The sequence below is a fragment of the Lynx canadensis genome, chromosome D1 (genome assembly GCF_007474595.2).
Source record: "Lynx canadensis isolate LIC74 chromosome D1, mLynCan4.pri.v2, whole genome shotgun sequence".
In the NCBI taxonomy this organism is placed as follows: Eukaryota; Metazoa; Chordata; class Mammalia; order Carnivora; family Felidae; genus Lynx; species Lynx canadensis.
In genome coordinates, this window is record NC_044312.2 from 11,271,434 (window position 1) to 11,291,548 (window position 20,115).

Below are 20,115 nucleotides of genomic sequence, written 5' to 3' on the forward strand. Positions count from 1 at the left end.
TCTGTAACTCAGGATCGGGAGTGTCTTGCTGTGGTAGGTTGAGAGGAACGGTGAAAGCAAGAAACAGGACGTTTGGAGGCCAAAAAGTCTGGGAAGTGATAGTGATTTCCTGAGAAATAAATCCAAGCACCCAGGCACACCGTCCCCTCAGTAGCTCAGCAGTTTGAGGGTTGAGGTGTAACTTACCTAGCCCCATCTGGGAAAAAAATTGATATAAGGGAGTGAACTGGTAAAGAGAACGGCCTGAGACTGATTTACCGGTGTGCATTCTACCACCCTAACAAGATTATAAACTTTTCCATCAACCTCCCCGCCCCCACCCAGTGCTTTCCTTATAATAGATGTTTAATAAACCCTTGCTAAGTTACATAACACTGGAAGCACAATAAGTCTATTTAAGGGAATTACGTTTCTGTTGACGCTTTGGAAGAAGCATTCAAATGCAAGCAATTAATGTAATAATTACAATTCCTTTTTACTTATCACCAGATTTGGTCTCCAAAACATTTACCTACTGATGCTTTTGCAGTCTTGTTACTTTGAAGTTATTTGAAAGCAGTAAAATTGAATTGCTTTTAAAATGTTATGTAATTCAGACTTTTATCTAATTCAGATGGTCTGTACCCCAATCCACCTAAATTAGTTACGTTTTTACTGTACTCAAGTCTAAGCAGCACATTGATTAGTTCTGAAGAATCACATTAAGAATGAATGTGGATAAAAATAAATAAACGTAATGAAAAGCTTTGGGGAAGTAATTCCTCCCATCTTTCCCAAAGAGAAAACTTATTCAGAGATGAAGAAATGCAGAGTGCGCTGCTTGGTGTTAACAATCACCAAATCACTGAATCTCGGTGGGGGGGGGGGGGGGGGGAACAAAGGTGGTGGAATAGCACGGAAGGTTTCTTGTGTATCACGTCCATGAAATACAGCCAGACCAACACTAAACCATCCTGCACACCTAGAAAACTGATCTGAGGATTAACACGACAATCTGCACAACCTGAACCATAGAATTCAGCAGGTATGCGGCACAGAGAGGTGAGCCGGGGGAGACAGAAGCCACGGAGGGCAGGGAGCTGTTTTTGTGTGTGGAGAGAGGACGGAGACAGGGGAGAGAGTATAGGAAAGGCACCCTCCCCAAAAGCAGCTGGAGAGAAAGTGGAAAAGTGGAAACAGCCGCAGGGATTGAACTAAAAAGGGAGAAAGGAGAAAGGAGAGGGTTTAAATTCCGTTAAGACTCTATAAACAAGGAGCGCAGTTTCAAGTCTGAAACTCTGCAGCTCCATACCTGGTGGCGCTCTGGTGGAAAGGGCGAATCCAGAAGAGCAGAGTGAAGTCCGGGGGTCTTCGGGACACATGGGCAGAGGCGGTTCCCCTGCTGGAAGGACTCCCCACAGACAGAGGTCCCAGCGGACCCGGGAGAACCACCACATTCGCTGGTGCTGGAACGAGGTCGTTAAGGGTGAAGCCTGGTGCCAGGTGTGTGTTGTGGTTTTCTGTGATCCTGCTACACGATCTCGGGAACTTTTTCTGGGGGGGGGAGGGGGCTGGCACCCGGCCGCAGTCTCTGGGCACTGGTGGCAGCATGGTCCTGCGAATGTTTCTGGGTGCGGCCGGCACCCGGCCACTGCTCGGTGAGACCCTTCAGCAGAGGGGCAGAACAGGTCAAAGCCACAGTCCTTCAGAGGTGAGAGGTCGGGAAAAACAGCTGCCTTTGAGATAAAACTCAGGAGGAAGGTGCCACCTGGCAACCTGACGGTCACGGACAGTGTAAAAGCTGGGAGTGAAAGGAAGCCGGAAACAAAGGACGGGTGCGCAATTGCTGACCGGGCAGAGTTCCCATACTAGGGACTGGGTGGCTGGGTGACTCCATTTTCATCGGTCCCGCGCATGCACGGACACACTTACAAGCTCCATAACAATCCACCCCAGTAAGCTAAGCAGCGCCATCTAGTGGAGAACGGAGCGATTACACTAAGCCCTGCCCAGCTGGGCCAACCTCGCTCTTTGGGAACACAAGTCTCTCCACCTGCTTAGTTTACGGAGTATAAAACACTTCATACTTTGACTTCTAGGGGAAAGTGAAGTAATTTCGTTCGTACTTCAGTCTGTTCCCTGGTCCATCTATTCAGTTTTCTTTTTTTTTTCTCTTTTTCGTTTCTTTTCTTTTTCTTGAATAAAGATAAAATATTTATTTTTAGTTTCAATTTTTATTAAATATATTTTTCTTAATTTTTTTCAACTATGTTTTTTACTGTTGTGTAAATTTTTTCAAATTCTGTTTAACTTCCATCATTTCATTGTGTTCTATTTCAATGTATTCATTTTTTCAAATTTTCAAACTATTTCCTTTTTTTTTTCCTTCTTTTTTGCTCTAATCTATCAAGCCCCTTTCAACACCCAGACCAAAACACTCCTCGGATATAGCATCATTTATATGACGTGTGTGTGTGTGTGTGTGTGTATTGTTTTTAATTTTTTACTTTTCATATTTTTTTAATTTTAATTTTTTTACCTCATTAATTCCCTTTATCCCTTCAAAATGACAAAATGAAGAAATTCACCCCAAAAGAAAGAGCAGGAAGAAACGACAGCCAGGGACTTAACCAACACAGATAACAAGCAAGATGTCCAACCAGAATTTAGAATCATGATAATAAGAATACTACCCTGAGTCAAAAATAGATTAGAATCCCTTTCTGCAAGGATAAAAGAAGTAACACCTAGTCAGGATGAAATAAAAAAAGCTATAACTGAGCTGCAATCCCAAATGGATTCCACAGCGGCAAGGATGAATAAGGCAGAGCAGAGACAAAGCAATATAGAGGACAAACTTATAGAGAATAATGAAGCAGAAAAAAAGAGGGAGACTAAGGCAAAAGAGCACAATTTAAGAATTAGAGAAATCATTGATTTATTAAAAAGGAACACCATCAGAATCATAGAGGTCCCAGAAGATGAAGAGAGAGAAAAAAGAGTAGAAGGGTTATGTGAGCAAATCATAGCAGAAAACTTTCCTAACCTGGGGAAAGACACAGACATCAAAATCCAGGAAGCACAGAGGACTCCCATGAGATTCAGCAAACACTGACCATCAACAAGGCATATCGTAGTCAAATTACCAAAATACTCAGGCAAGGAAAGAATCATGAAAGCAGCAAGGGAAGAAGAGTCCTTAACCTACAAGGGAAGACAGATCAGGTTGACGGCAGACCTATGCACAGAAACTTGGCAGGCCAGAAAGGAGTGGCAGGATATATTCAATGTGCTGAATTAGAAAAATGTGCAGCATGAATTCGTTATCCAGCAAGGCTGTGATTCAAAATAGAAGGAGAGATTAAAAGTTTCCCAGAGGAACAAAAATTAAAGGAGTTCGTGACCACTAAACCAGCCCTGCAAGAAATCTTAAGGGGGACTCTCTGAGGGGAGAAAAGATGAATAAATAAATATCAAAAGCAAGAAACACTAGAAAGGACCAGAGAACACCACCAGAAACTCCAACTCTACAAGCAACATAATGGCAATAAACTCATATCTTTCAGTCCTCACTCTAAACATCAGTGGACTAAATGTTCCAATCAAAAGATATAAGATAACAGAATGGATAAGAAAACAAGATCCATCTAATATGTTGTTTACAAGAGACCCACTTTAGACATGAAGACACCTTCACATAATAGTAAGGGGATGGAGAACCATCTATCATGCTAATGGTTGACAAAAGAAAGCCAGAGTAGCCGTACTTAAATCTGACAATCTAAACTTTAAAGACTTGTTACACTCTTTAACAGATGAAAAAGGGCATTATATCATAATTAAGGGTCTATCCTCCAAGAAGACTTAACAATTGTAAACATTTATCCTCCAAATGTGAAAGCACCCAAATATAAAAATCAATTAATCACAAACATAAACTCATTGATAATAATACCATAAGATTAGGGGACTTCAACACCCCACTTACAACAATGCACAGATCATCTAATCGGAAAATCAACAAGGAAACAATGGCTTTGAATGACACACCGGACCAGATGGACTTAACACATGTATTCAGAACCTTTCATCCTAAAGCAACAGAATATACATTCTTCTCCAGTACACATGGAATGGTCTCCAGAATAGACCACATACTGGGACACAAATCAGCCCTCAACAAGTACTAAAAGATGGACATCATACCGTGCATATTTTCAGACCACAATGCTATGAAACTCGAATCAACCACAAGAAAAAATTGGAAAGGTAACAAATACTTGGAGACTAAAGAGCATCCTACTAAAGAATGAATGGGCTAACCAAGAAATTAAAGAGGAAATTTAAGAGTATATGGAAGGCAATGAAAATGATAACACCACAGCCCAAAACCTGTGGGATGAAGCAAAGGCACTTATAAGAGAAAAGTATATAGCATTCCAGGCCTTCCTAAAGAAGGAAGAAAGGTCTCACATACACAACCTTACCTTATACCTTAAAGAGCTAGAAAAAGAACAGCAACTAAAACACAAAACCACCAGAAGACAGGAAATAATAAAGATCAGGGCAGAAATTAATGCTATCAAAAACAACAACAACAACAACAACAACAAAAAAAAAAAAACAGTAGAACAGATCAATGAAACCAGAAGCTGTTTCTTTGAAAGAATTAACAAAATTGATAAACCACTAGCCAGTTTGACCAAAAAGAAAAAGGAAAGGAGCCAAATAAAATAAAAAATGAAAGAGGAGAGATCACAACCAACACAGCAGAAATAAAAACAGTAAGAGAATATTTTGAGCAATTATATGTCAATAAAATGAGCAATCTGGAAGAAAGGGACGAATTCCTAGAAACATATACACTACCAAAACTGAAACAGGAAGAAATAGAAAATTTGAACAGATCCATAACCAGTAAAGAAATTGAATTAGTAATAAAAAAAAAATCTCCCCAAAAACAAGAGTCCAGGGCCAGATGGCTTTCCAGGGGAATTCTACTAAACACTTAAGGAAGAGTTAACATCTATTCTCTTGAAGCTGTTCCAAAAAAATAGAAATGGAAGGAAAACTTCCAAACTCTGAATGAAGCCAGCATTACCTTGATTCCAAAACCAAAGACCCCACTAAACAGGAGAACTATAGACTACTTTCCCTGATGAACATAGATGCAAAAATCCTCAACAAGATATTAGCCAACTGAATCCAACAGTACATTAAAAAAATTATTCACCACGACCAAGTGAGATTTATACCTGGGATGCAGGGCTGGTTCAATACCACAAAACAATCAATGTGATTCATCACATCAATAAAAGAAAGGACAAGAACCACATGATTCTCTCAATAGATGCAGAGAATGCATTTGACAAAATACAACATCCTGTCTTGATAAAAACCCACAAGAAAGTAGGGATAGAAGGATCATACCTCAAGATCATAAAAGCTGTATATGAAAGACCCAACACTAATATCATCCTCAATGGGGAAAAACTGAGAGCTTTCCCCCTAAGGTCAGGAACAAGATTGGGATGTCCACTCTCACCAGTGTTATTCAACATAGTATTGGAAGTCTTAGCCTCAGCAATCAGACAACACAAAGAAATAAAAGGCATCCAAATCAGCCAGGAGGAGGTCAAATTTTCACTCTTCGCAGATGACATGATACTCTATATGGAAAACCCAAAAGATTCCACCAAAAAACTGCTAGAACTGATCCATGAATTCAGCAAAGTGGCAGGATATAAAATCAATGCACAGAAATCAGTTGCATTCCTATACACCAACAATGAAACAACAGAAAGAGAAATCAAGGAATCAATCCCACTTACAATTTCACCAAAACCCATAAAATACCTAGGAATAAATCTAACCAAAGAGGTGAAAAATCTACACACTGAAAACTATGAAAAGCTTATGAAAGAAATTGAGGAAGGCAAAAAAAAAAAAAAGGAAAAATATTCCAAGTTCCTGGATAGGAAGAACAAATATTGTTAAAATGTCAATACTATCCAAAGCAATCTACATATTCAATGCAAACCCTATCAAAATAACACCAGCATTCTTCACAGAGCTAGAACAAACAATCCTAAATTTTGTATGGAATCAGAAAAGACCTCAAATAGCCAAAGCAATCTTGAAAAAGAAAACCAAAGCAGGAGGCCTCACAATCCCAGACTTCAAGCTATATTACAAAGCTGTAATCATCAAGATAGTATGGTACTGGCACAAAAACAGACACTCAGATCAATAGAACAGAATAGAGAACCAGAAATGGACCCATAAACGTATGGCCAACTAATCTTTGACAAAGCAGGAAAGAATATCCAATGGAATAAAGATAGTCTCTTCAGCACGTGGTGCTGGGAAAACGGGACAGCAACATGCAGAAAAATGAACATGGACCACTTTCTTACACCATACACAAAAATAAACCCAAAATGGATGAAAGACCTGAATGTAAGACAGGAAGCCATCAAAATCCTAGAGGGGAAAGCAGGCAACAACCTCTTTGACCTTGGCCACAGCAACTTCATACTCAACATGTCTCCAGAGGCAAGGGAAACAAAAGCAAAAATGAACTATTGGGATCTCATCAAAATAAAAAGCTTCTGTACAGTGAAGGAAACAATCAGCAAAACTAGAAGGCAACTGATGGAATAGGAGAAGATATTTGCAAACAACATATCAGATAAAGGGTTGGTATCCAAAAACTATAAAGAACTTATAAAACTCAACACCAAAAAAACAGATAATCCAGTGAAGAAATGGGCAAAAGACATGAATAGACACTTCTTCAAGGAAGCTATCCAGATGGCCAAGTGACACATGAAAACATGCTCAACATCACTCATCATCAGGTAAATACAAATCAAAACCACACTGAGATACCACCTTACACCTGTCAGAATGGCTAACATTAACAATTCAGGCAACAACAGATGTTGGCGAGGATGCAGAGAAAGAGGATTTCTTTGGCACTGCTGATGGGAATGCAAACTGGTGCAGCCACTCTCGAAAACAGTATGGAGGTTCCTCAAAAAATTGAAAATAGAACTACCCTATGACCCAGCAATTGCACTACTAGATATTTATCCAAGGGATACAGGTATGCTGTTTTGAAGGGGCACGTGCACCCCAATGTTTATAGCAGCACTATCAACATAGACAAAATATGGAAAGAGCCCAAATATCCATCAATGGATGAATGGATAAAAAAGATGTCATATACAGTGGAGTATTACTCAGCAATCAAAAAGAATGAAATCTTGCCATTTGCAACTACGTGGATGGAACCAGAGGGTATTATGCTAAGCGAAATTGGCCAGAGAAAGACAAATATCATATGACTTCACTCATATGAGGACTTTTAGACACAGAACAGGTGAACCTAAAGGAAGGGAAGCAAAAATAATATAAAAACAGGGAGGGGGCCAAAACATAAGAGACTCTTAACTATGGAGAACAAGCAGAGGGTTACTGGAGGGGCTGTGGGCGGGGGTTGGGCTAAATTGGTAAGGGACATTAAGGAATCTACTCCTGAAATCATTGTTCCACCATGTGCTAACTAACTTGGATGTAAATTAAAAAGTGAAATAAGAACTGTGAAAAAAAAAAGAATCACCAAATCACGATTGGCTATTTTTAAAATGCCTCCCGTTTGCATGCAGTGTTAGAAACACTTAATAAGACCCTGTGAATTGAGTGTTGATGTTTGCTAGAGAGAAAACGTACCCTTTCATTGCTCTCTGTTTCTCCTGGAGCTAATGTTATGATCAATAGGTTGCTGGCATAATTTAGATCAATCAGGAGTTTAATTGCCATTTGGGAAAGTAGTTCTTTTTAAGAAGTGGAAAAGCAAAAGAGAAGAGGGAATTTATAGGGTGTTGAATCCAAGCCTTAAAAAAAAAGAAAGAAAGAAAAGGAAAAGGAAAAGGCTGTGTAGAGAAATTGTTGAAGCCGGTGTATGCATTTTCAGAGTCTGTATGTCTCCTGACTAACAATGTCACGGATTTGTGACTACCTTTGTCTAAAAGGATGCTAGTTTCCTCCTCACTGTTTCATCTGACTTTCAAATGAAACCCCAAACCCTGGGGGAAAGGATGGTGCTCTGTGGAACAGACAGTTCAAAGAGTCATCATCTTCAATTAGTCCAGAGCCTGAGTTAATGAAAGCACTGCTCAGCAGCTTCCTTTCTATGGGAGCAAATCGCTGCACTGCTGAACTTCATTAGCCAGCTCTTGCCTGCTCCCTCCTTGCTTGGGATGAGTTATAACACTGGCCCCATAATTGGCTTGACCATGTAAATATCTGCTCAGAGTTATCAATAACAATGTCACGGTGCCCAGTACAGTTTTGATCAGGGGCAGAAGTATACATGTATGGGCTCTAGCTTGGGTGACTGATGGGACCCTGGGGAAACCCCTTATTCTCCAAATGCCTGGTTTTCCTTTTTCACACCAGAGTGATCATTGCTGCTTCCTGGGAGCTTTCCAAGAGAAGAGTGCTTAAAGTCTGTTTAGTTCAACTTAATAAGAATTTATTGGGTATCTATTGTGTCCAGAATTAATTCAGAAGGTATGGTAGCCATCACACTTGCTGTTGAGCAGCGCTTTGTTAGTTTATATGTCACTAGTTCTCTGAAACTATAAATGAACTGAATTCAGTTTCGATTGAGTGGATCCCAGGATTCTGAGTCAATTCTTGATTTTCAAGATTGTCCCTAATTCTGAGTCTGGGGTGGGGGGAGGGGGTAGGAGGGAATCCCAGAAGAGGCTCCCAGGGCATTTGCACTGGTGGATTGTAGTGATGGTCTGACTCTTAAATGTTAGCCCATTTTCTAGATCCCTTCCTTCTTGCTGTGCTTATGAGGAAAGAAGGAGAAATTTTTCTTCGTCTTTTTTTTAGTACCAGCTTTATTGAGATATAATTGGCGTAACATGCAATTCACCCATTTAAAGTATATGAATCAGTGGTTTTTAGTGTATTCACAGAGTTGTGCAACCATCACTGTAAGCAATCTTAGAACACTGTCATGATCGCAAAAAGAAACCCCATACCCTTTAAGTAGCCCTTCATGCTCCCGTGCACCCCTACCCCTGCCTCAGTGCTCCCATTCACCCAGCCCCAGCACTCCCGTGCACCCTTACCCCCCGCCCCAGTGCTCCCCTGCACCCCCACCGCTCCCATGCACCCCTGCCCCCAGCCCCAGTGCTCCCATGCACCCCTACCCCCACCCCAGTGCTCCCCTGCACCCTCACTGCTCCCATGCACCCCTGCCCCCAGCCCCAGCCCTCCCGTGCACCTCTACCCACAGCCCTAGGCAACCACGAATCGACTTTCTGTCTCCATACATCTGCCTCCTCTGTACATTTCATTCAAATAGAGTCATGCATATTTTTTCCTTTTGTGTCTGGCTTCTCTCCTGTAACATGTTTTCAAAGCTCATCCATGTTGTAATATGTACTGATGCTTCATTCCTTTTTATTGCCAAATAATATTCCACTGTATGGATGGACCACGTTTTAGTTATCCATTCATCAGGTGATGGACATTTGAGTTGTTTCTGCTTTTTGGGTATTATCAACAATGCTGCTGTGAACATCTGTGCACAAGTTTTTATGTGCCTGTGTTTACAGTCCCTTTGGGTATACATACACCCAGGAGTGGCTGGATCATATGGTAATTCTGTGTTTAACCCTTTGAAGAACTAACTGCCAGACTGTCTACCAAAGTGGCTACCCCACTTTACATTCCCACCAGCAGTGTGTGAGGGTTCTGATTTTTCTGCATTCTCACCAACACTTATTATTACCTCTTTGATTCGCTCTACCATTTGGTTTCCTTCTGGAGCATCCACAGTAGGGTAGACTCTAGAAGTCAGCTCTTTGTAGATGTGTTTAGTGTGCTACGTACTTTCTTTTGCCTTTCCAGATCCTCTTCCTCCCTGCCTTCTGTGCCCTGGGGGGACTGACCTCTGTGGACTGGCCCCCTGACTTCCCAGCTTTCTAGCTTGCATGGGTTCAGCCAGTGAGATCAGAAGGAAGGAGGAAATGAGAGTGGGGTATTTATTCTCCCACCTGTAGCCCTACTAAAAGCCTCAGCTCCCACCAGGCAGTGCCGTCCACAAAGCTGTCCTCTCCCATCTGTCCATGGCTCGTCCTTCTGCCCCCTCACCCTAGCAGCGGTAACGGCTGTCCATTGTTGCTAGACTTGGGGTTCTGTAACGTTCCCGTTGGTTTCCCTGAGCCTTGCCCTCAGCTTGTAAGTAGTCCTTCTGTTAAAGTCACCTCATGTGTGTGTGCCCTCCGTTTTCTGCTGGAGCCCTGGCTGACATGGGGAGGGACTGGTTCCCTGTCATCACCCTTCTGTTGTTGGACTGCTCTTTCTGTGTCAACTGAAGACCGCTTGCTGAAGAATTATGTATCAACAGCAGCTGTTTGTGTCATTACAGGCTTATATAAAACTCGGGGACTTCCAGAAAGCAGTAGTGGATTGTGAATGGGCTCTGAAGGTAAGAAGACGGATCTTTTTTCCACGTGATGGAGCCTGGCCTGCCAGGCAGGGCATCTCGGTCCTGAAGGGAATGGAGGGGAGCGGCCAGAGTTTCATGGCGGGCCATGAGCTCTGCAGTCAGAGCCTCGGTTTCCTCATCTATGAAATGGGATAAACGGAATTGTTGTAAGGGTCACGGTAATGCATATGGAGCACCCAGCTCGTAGTAAGTACTCCAGAGAGGCTGCTGTTAATGCTGGCTTTTCAAGGTTTATTTTGCAAGGGCTCATTCTTTTCTGCTGTATTATCAGCGGCTCTGCTTCATGTGGCAGTGGTAACGCCTCTTTCTGTTTCTAGAACCAACCACGGGAACTTGTTTGTGCAGTGTTGTTCTTCCTCATCAGTTTGTGCTTTTCCTCTAGCTCCAGTAATTTGGCATATTTGCAGAGGAATGATCAGCACGTAGAATTCCTGCTGTTCAGCCTGGATACTAGTCAGGGCTCAGGCAGATCACATACTTCTGTGCAGGATACTTCCTCCCAAATCTGCCAAAATGGCTCATTTAAGGTGAGGAGAGGTGAGGACTGTCGGTGGAAATAGTACAAGAGTTTTTAAAAGAGAAATGTCATGATCACTTCTTAGGGACATTATTTCAGATGACTAAATAAGTCTTCATCCCGTTCAGCTGAGTCGCTGTGTTGTAGGGGCTTTAACTGAAGAACCAAAACGAGTGTTTCTCTCTTCACGGAAGGGCTGCTGACAGAGGAACATGAGCACCGCCCCCCCACAGGGTCTAGAGGCGGAGAGCAGGACTTTTCTTGTTAGATACATGTTTTATCATAAAAATCTTGCAAATTTGGCATGGCACTCCATGAAATTTATCTCTTTGTCTTAATATCCCCATAGTATCTTCGATAACTTATAATCACGTAAAACTGAAGTGCCAGGAGAACATGCCAGGTTTATCTTCTGGCCCAGATTCCTCCAGTTCAGCCCACTGAACCCCAGGGCAGTGAGCGTGGCCCAAAACTAGAGCATGTTTTGACAGCAGTATATTGGCCACACCTCCTTCCTTGTTTTTTATTGACAAGGTAAGCAAGGGAGACTGGGGTGAGTTAGAAACTCACCTTGATGAATGATGGTTTATAAAGTACGAGGGCTCCTCCGGAACTGACAGGTGGGGTGCATGATTCCCCTTTCCCTTAGAAGATCCGGCGTATTGGCAAATCCTGTCCCATTGCACCGTTATGGTCTTGAGGTTACAAGAGCTGCCCAGAGCTGATGACCTCAGGTTCTTCACAGCTTAGGACCAGCCTAGGTCCCCGGCCTGTCTTGCCACTTTATGTGACCATAATTTCTTTTCTGCCCCCATTCCATAAGAGAAGAGAGAGGCAAGGATGTTTTCCTCAATTATTCTAGTAATCACAGCAAAAGCCCCCGTTTACTGCTTCTCGGCCTCTTGGCTAAGATCAAGTATTAAAGCCCCCGTTTGCGGCGTGCTGGCCGTGAGCCTCACAACCTTCTCTTCTCTTGTGTTCAATACCACCATCATCCTTATTTTTCTGGCAAGGAAACCAAGCCTTGAAGGTGAGTGAAGTAACCTGTGCCGAACCGCATAGCTGATGTTAGTCTCACCGTAAGCCAGTGTCTGAATCCTGTACTCCGTACGGCTTCTCTACTGGACCTGAAAAACCCTCCAGTCCCTGGGTGTGGATCTTGCTCCCTTCCGTGGGAGAAGCAAGATCTCCCAGTGGGGCTCCCAGGAGTATCTGTTCTGATCTGAAAAGGACCAAAGAGGTAGTGACACCATCAGCATGTTGATTCGGGGTAACGTGCTGGCCGGTTCCCAAATGTTAAATGAAGCACAATGTAATTAAGGGTGAAACCAAGGCAAAGCGGGCCTGGCAAAGCTGACATTAAAAAACTCTGACATTCAGCAGCCAGTCTTGTGGAATGCCCAGCGAGGCTCCCAGTTGAAGAGGCTGTGTAAACACTTGGAGGGCTGGGGGAAAATGTATGAGGAGCTCTAAAAAGCTAACCGTGTCAGTTCTGTGTCAAAGTGGTGAGTTAAAAGTTTCTCTCTTTAAAAGTAGTATCTCGGGGCGCCTGGGTGGCGCAGTCGGTTAAGCGTCCGACTTCGGCCAGGTCACGATCTCGCGGTCCGGGAGTTCGAGCCCCGCGTCGGGCTCTGGGCTGACGGCTCGGAGCCTGGAGCCTGTTTCCGATTCTGTGTCTCCCTCTCTCTCTGCCCCTCCCCCGTTCATGCTCTGTCTCTCTCTGTCTCAGAAGTGAATAAACGTTGAAAAAAAAATTTTTAAAGTAGTATCTCAGTAACGCATGTCATTGCCATCCCATTATTAATGGTGTTAGTAACTTTCATGCTCATTTCAGATTTTTGACACTTGTGAATTGGTAGAGACAAGCTCACATGAGGATATTTCAAGGGAAGATGAGGCAGTGAAGCCGGTTCCAGTCAGAGTCATTTCTTTCTCGGTGGAACACTTTCTGCACGATAAAATCCATCATCCTCTGAAAACTGGACTCCTTTTTTTAAAATCTTTTTTAATGTTTGTTTTTGACAGATAGAGGGAGCGTGTGAACAGGAGAGGGGCAGAGAGAGAGGGAGACACAGAATCCAAAGCAGGTTCCAGGCTCTGAGCTGTCAGCAGAGCCCGATATGGGGGCTCAAACCCACGGACCGTGAGATCGTGACGTGAGCCCAAGTCGGACGCTTAACTGGCTGAGCCACCCACATGTCCCAAAACAGGACTCCTTTTAAGGGGATCTGGGACTCACCTGAAAATATCCTGGTGAATGTTGACACATGATCAGAGGAGAAGGACCCATCAGAGAGGCCTTCCGTTAGCAGCCAGGGCAGGCAGAGTCATGACCATGCCCCATCTCTGTGACACACAGAGACACACAGGGTGGCAAGGACAGGGCTCTGAGGCTCTGGGTTTATTTTGCACCCTGCTGTAACCCTGCAGCCAAGGGACAGTGAACATTTGGCTTTCACGGGCTGCGGCACTGGCACTTTCTTTCCCCCTCACCATTCCTTTCCTGCCCCCTCGACCTCTTCCTTTGTGGATTCTCCAGGCTTCACTCCTGGGCTCCCTGCCCTCTCTCTGCAGCTTCCCGCTCAAAGCTCTTGTCTCTCCTGGGTCCAGCCGGCCCGGAGACCTTGTTCCCCATCTCCACCTCCGAGGACCACAGGGCGCAGGTCTCCGTGATTGTCTTCGCATCACTGGAAAGATGACGCGTCTAGGAACAAACTCATCATCTTCCCCCAGCCTTCCTCACTACCAGCCCCGACTTCCCCTTCTGTTAATGGCGTGTGCTGCCTTCCAGACATCTGAACCCCAAACTCGTTACTTGACATCCTCCTCTTCTTTGTCATCTGTCTGTGACAGAGCAGATGTGGCCCCTCATTCTGCATGACTGTCTTGGTTTCCTCACTCGGCCCCTGCCTTTCCCGCCTCTGGTCAGTTCTGTGCGCCACCTCTAGACTATCCTGTATGCCCCCGCTGCTCACTCACCCCTTCCAGCCACACCCTCCCTGCCCTGCCCCTGCCCTTTGTCCTGGATGGAAGCTCCCTGCCCCCTCCCGCCTCCTGACCTTGCTCAGCCCATTCTCCCTCCCTCCTTCTCTCTTCACCTCTCCACATCCTTTGAGACCCACCTCAGATCCCTCCTTCGTACACTCTTTGTTAGACCGGGCCTCTTTGGAGTGGGTTTCCCTCTCCTCACCTGCTGGGGCACTTTTCTCAAGGTGATTTGGTGTCCTTTTAAGCCTTTGGGGCAGAGTCAGATGGCCAGATTTTAAATCCCAGCTCATCCACTTAGTATCTATGTGACCTTGAACCTCTCCACCCCCTAGTTTCCTCATCTGTAAAATGGGGATAGTAACTGCTTTGACTTCGTAGAGCTGTTACAAGGATTATACGAGACAAGTCCTATGAGCCGCACGGTAAGGACTGAACAATAATGCGCTATTACTTACCACTGCCACTCAGCGCGTCAGGAAATGATGTTCGTGAAAATCAGCTGTAAAGCCCTCTCCAAATATGACCGTGTTACCTCTTCTATGACCACTTAGCTTTTCTTCCAAGTCCCTTCTGCCCTGAAACGGACAGCAGCTGCTGTGGCAACCGTTGTGGCAACAGCTGCTGAAGCCGTACCACCTGGTGCTGCACTGAGCGCCACGTGCGTTTCCTCCCCGTGACAACCTGCGAGCGAGACACTATCACTGTCTTCACTTTCCACGTGAGGAGAATGAGCATCACAGAAGTTAGGTGGCCTGGCCAACACCCCGCTTCTGGTGAGAGGCGGGCCAGGCGTTCACCCAGGACTTTTTAGACTCCTGAGCTGGCACTCATCCCTCTTTAAATCTGGACCCTTGGAGGGCATCCCTGGCACAATGCCTCGCATGGGAAAGGGTGTGATTAACTGGATGCTAGAAGTTACCGTTGACGTCTTTGTGCCCAATCAGTCCCTCTGAAGTTGTAATCATTAGGGGCAGGCAGGTGTAGGGCCCCTGTGCAAATGCCGTGGTCTCCCATAAGTTTCGATCCTGATCCTGCCTTTTGAAGGAGGCATCCCTCCTGATGTTAGGTGATAAGAATAGAAGTGCCCAGGGTGTGTGGTGTGATTTATTGCCAGACCCGCTAAGATGTAACCATAACCTCAGCTGTTGACCCAGGGTTGGTGTCTCTCTCTTCTGTTAAACCGTTGGTCCTTAAGCTTGGCTGCATGTTTACAGCACCTAGAGAGCTTAAAAAAACTGTTGATGCCTGAGTCCTACCCTGGAGTATAATTTAATTGGTATGGGCTTCAGCCTTGCCTTCCAGATTTTGATTAGCATCCCAGGCGATTCTAATGTTTAGGCAAGGTTGAGAGCTCTCCTAAACTAAGGGTTTCTGGTTTGTCTCCTGATTGAGTCTCATTACGTGGAAATGAAAACTGGCAAGTATCATTAATTAATTTGATGGAGAGCTTACTTGTACATGCAGCATGCACCAATTAGTTTGGTCACAAATGCACAGAAAAGTTTTAATTGCCAACCGTGGTAGCTGTGCTGAGAACCGAAGTACTGCCTTAACTCTATTAGCCAGGCAATGAGGGGAGTGGCTAATGACTTCAAACATCTGATCAGTCATTCTCTTTTATGCAGTGTGATGAAAAATGCACAAAAGCATATTTCCATATGGGAAAGGCCCATCTGGCCCTGAAGAACTACAATGTGGTAAGTTCTTAGAGGAGTAGAAGTGGCTTGTTTGATCCCAGAGCGATGCTCCAGATTGTCTCAGAGAAGAACTACGTTCCTCCAAGCCGATTAGATATTAATCTGCCTTTTACAGTATTTTCCAAGGAACATCTTACCATGTGTTGAGTTGGGAAGGACGTTGAGTGGCATCCCCACCTTCTCTGGGAATCCCTTCTGCAGTATCTTTTACCAGTGTTCCGTCAGCCCCAGGAGGAGCATCTCTGGAGAGAAAAATATAAGCCAACAAATGAAAAGAAAACTCACTTGTAATCTCTTCACTCAAAAGTAACCATGCGGATATATAGGCAGACTAAGATATAATATGTTGCGAATAGCAGCTTTATCGAGATACAATTCACATACCAGACAGTTCATCTGTGGACGGTATACAATTCAGTGGGTTTTCATGTATTCACAGAGATGTGCAACCATCACCACACTCAACTTTAGAACATTTTTGTCACCTCCCCAAAAGCACTCTAGCCATTAGTAGCACTCTCCTTCCCCCCACCCTAACCTCAACCCACGGCAGTCACTAATCTACTTCTGTCTGTATACATTTGCCTAGGCTCTTCATATAAATAGAATTATGCAAGAGATAGTCTTTTGTGACTGGCCTCTTTCACTTAACATGATGTTTTCAAGGTTCACCCATGTTGTAGCACCTATCAGGACTTCGTTCCTTTTAGTGCTGAATAATATTCCGTTGTATCAATAGGCTACATTTTATGTATCCATTCATCAGTTGATGAACATTTGGGTTATTTTCCCTTAGGACCATTATATGAACATCCACATACAAATTTTTGTGTGGGCATGTGTGTATGGTCCTGTCGAGTACATTCTATCCAGGAGTGGAACTGCTCAGTTACATAACTCTATGTTTAACCTTTGGGGGAACTGCCAAAGTGTTTTCCAAAGTGGCTGCACCGTCTTACATGCCCACCGGCAGGACATGGTTTCCATTTCTCTATATCCTGCGCAATACTTCTCATTATCTCTTTTTGATTATAGTCATCCCAGTGGGTATAAAACATGACTCGTTGTTGTTTTGATCTGCATTTCCTTGACAGCTAATGACGTTACGTCTCTTTTCACGTGCTTGTTGGCCATTTGTATATCTCCTTTGGAGAAATGTCTCCAGATCCTTTGCCCATGTTTTATTAGGTTATTTGTATTTTTATATTAAATAAACAGTACCTTATACATTGTGGATACAAGTTCCTTATCAGATAAATGATTTTTCAGATATTTTCTTTCATTCTTTGTGTTGTCCTTTAACTTTCTTGATTGTGTCCTTTGTAGCACAAAAAATTTTTAATTTTGATGGGAGTCTAAATTATTTATTTTTTCCTTTGATTGCTTATACTTTTGATGTCTTCTATAAGAAACCATTGCCTAATCCAAGATTTACTTCCATGTTTTCTTCTGTTTTATGACTTTAGCTCTGATTTTGAGTTAATTTTTAGATATGGTGTGAGGAAGGGACCTAATTTTATTCTTTTGCATGTGGATATCCAGTTATCCCAGCCCCATTTGTTAAAATGACTATTCTGTCTCCTACTGAATGATTTTGGCACCCTTGTCAAAAATCAATTGATCATAAATGAATGGATTTATTTCTGAACTCTCCATTTTATTTCATTGATCTATGTCTGTTCTTATCTCTATGCCATATTGTCCTAATTCCTATAGCTTTAGTAGAATTTGAAATTGGGAAGTTTGAGTCTTCTACCTTTGCTCTGCCTTTTCAAGCTTGTTTAGTTATTCTAGGTCCATTGAATTACCATACAAATTTTAGGATCAGCTTATCAATTTCTGCAAAGAAGCCAGATGGACTTTTGATGGAGATTACATTGAATCTGTAGATCAATTTGGGGAGTATTGCTATCTTAACAATAATAAGTTTTATGATCTATGAACGTGGGATGTCTTTCCACTTAGAAGATATTATGTTTTTAAAAAAGAAATTGACTTCTATTGTACATTTTAAGAATTCTTTGCTTTGTTGGATTTTAATCCTAAAAGTAATACAGGCTTATTCTAGTAAGGTCAAATAATAAAAAAGTGGAAGAACAAAATGTTAATCCTCCCTTCTCCACCAAATTCTATTCACTCGTTCATTGAGTTAATTAATTCACTTAGCCAACACGTATACATGCTTTCTGTGTCTCTGGTACTGTCCTAGACAATAGGAATATAGTAGTGAACAAGACAAACTCCTTGACTAAATGGAACTTACATTCTTGGGATAGGTGGGGCCGGGAGACAGGAACCAAATAAATAGATGTGTAGTATGTTGGATGGTGATAAGTGTTATTGGGCAAACAAAATCAGGAAGCAATGAAGGTGAGATTGGTTTTATATGGAGTGGTCAGGGAAGGCCTCTCTGAAGGAAGGGAGGGAGTGAAGTGAGCAAGCCATGTGGATACATAATAGAGTAGTGGTCCAGTTAGCAGAATAGCTAGAGAAGAGTGATAGGAGATGAGGTCAGGCAGGTGAGGGGGGTATGGTAGGGGACTAATTCCCTATGCCTTCCAGGCTTTTGGAAGGATTTTGGCTTTTACTGTGAGTGAGGTGGGAGCCATTGGCGGGTTTTGAGGGAAGGAGTGAAATGATGTGACTCATGCTTTAAAGGATCGCTCTGCTGCATTGAGAATAGATCTTGGCCTAGTCAGAAAAGAACGGAGAACTAGTTAGAAGGCTAAAGCAACAGACTTTCCAAGTGAGATGTAATGATGGCTTGTATCAGGTTGGTGTTGAGGGAGGTGGTGAGAAATGATGGGAATCTGGATATATACCAACAGTGAAGCCAAGAGCCATTGCTGGTAGACTAGATCTAGGGTTAAAAAGAAGTTGGACACAGCTTCACTGTCCTAGTCCTTTTGGGCTGCCATATAGGAACTACCAGGGACCAGGAGGCTTAAACAACAAGCATTCATTTCTCACAGTTCTGAAGACTGGAGTGTCTAAATCAAGATACCAGTAGATTTGGTGTCTGGTGAGGCCTGCTTCCTAGTTGACAGCCAGAAGGGTTAAGAGAGTGCTCTGGGGTCTTTTGATAAGGGCACAAATGTCATTCATGAGGGCTCCACCCCGATGACCTAATCACCTCCCAAAGGCCCCACCTCCAAGTGCATCACATTGGGGGTTCAGTTTCAACATATGAATTTTGGGGAGACACAAGCACTCAGTCTATAGCAGTTACAATGTTTGATGTGTATACTTCTGTCCTGCAACACTATTCTCTGTTTTAATGTGATGTTTTTTCTTCAGTTCATTTCTTCGTCCTAATCTTCTAGATGAGCCTTGAGCTTTCAAGATGTCTCAGAACCACTTTTTTTTTTTAGCTTTTTTCTCAATGACTAGGCCATTCTTGATAACCCTGAGGACAGTACTGCTCTAAACCCAGTAACCTGCCCCACGAACTACAATCTGTCTTTTCTCCAGAAAGTTCCTAGAAATTTCTTCACTGAGAGCCCCTCACTCAAGTTTTCTTGCGACCCTTATATGGCCAGTGAGTGGACCCCTTCCTGGCTGTCTTTGCAGCCCTGTTTATTTAAATAGGTACTTCTCGGGGCGCCTGGGTGGCTCAGTCGGTTAGGCGTCCGACTTCGGCCCGGGTCACGATCTCGCGGTCCGTGAGTTCGAGCCCCGCATCGGGCTCTGGGCTGACGGCTCAGAGCCTGGAGCCTGCTTCCGATTCTGTGTCTCCCTCTCTCTCTGCCCCTCCCCCGTTCATGCTCTGTCTCTCTCTGTCTCAAAAATAAATAAACGTTAAAAAATAAATAAATAAATAAATAAATAAATAGGTACTTCTCTCTTCCTATTCCCAAAAGTTTCTGTCAACAGTGTCTAGCTTCATTTATTTCCTTCCTTGTGGGCATATCTGACAAGTAGCCTCCCGTTCTCTCTCAGTGCAAATATCATATCTAAATTTTGCAATTACCTGATGATTAATCCTACTCCAACCAGACATAATCCATGAGAATTTAGGACTAGCTATTTTTCCATCACAGGCTGTATCTGACAACACTACTTTTTAAAAATAAACTCTGAAATAATACCTCTTGTCCCACAGAACCAGAGAAGCCTAAACAAAATGTCAGACGCATGCTGTGTTCCCCATGCCTACCTCCTACGCTGGGAGCAAGAGGAGGCTGGGAGGAAATAATGAAGCCAAGCCTTGTGGTACCCAGTGTCTTTCTTAATAATCACCTTTACCCCTGACCACTCTTCAAGGTCGCGTTTCTTTTTTTCCAGTCTAGAGAGTGTTATCAGAAGATCTTAGAAATAAACCCCCAGCTGCAGACCCAAGTGAAAGGTGAGAATGTTCCTGCTGGTGTCCTTAGTTTGAATTCCACTTTTGCTTTGTGCTC

The 20,115-nt window shown here is 43.4% G+C and overlaps 1 protein-coding gene across 1 annotated transcript in view; it reads left to right on the forward strand.

Annotated features, from left to right (window-relative positions):
• TTC12 (tetratricopeptide repeat domain 12) overlaps positions 1 to 20,115 on the forward strand; it is a 51,500-nt gene that overhangs the window by 11,648 nt on the left and 19,737 nt on the right. The window contains exons 6-8 of the mRNA XM_032595005.1: positions 10,433 to 10,492; positions 15,644 to 15,715; positions 20,000 to 20,060. Coding sequence (XP_032450896.1) covers positions 10,433 to 10,492; positions 15,644 to 15,715; positions 20,000 to 20,060 — 193 coding nt within the window. The remainder of the gene's footprint in view (positions 1 to 10,432; positions 10,493 to 15,643; positions 15,716 to 19,999; positions 20,061 to 20,115) is intronic.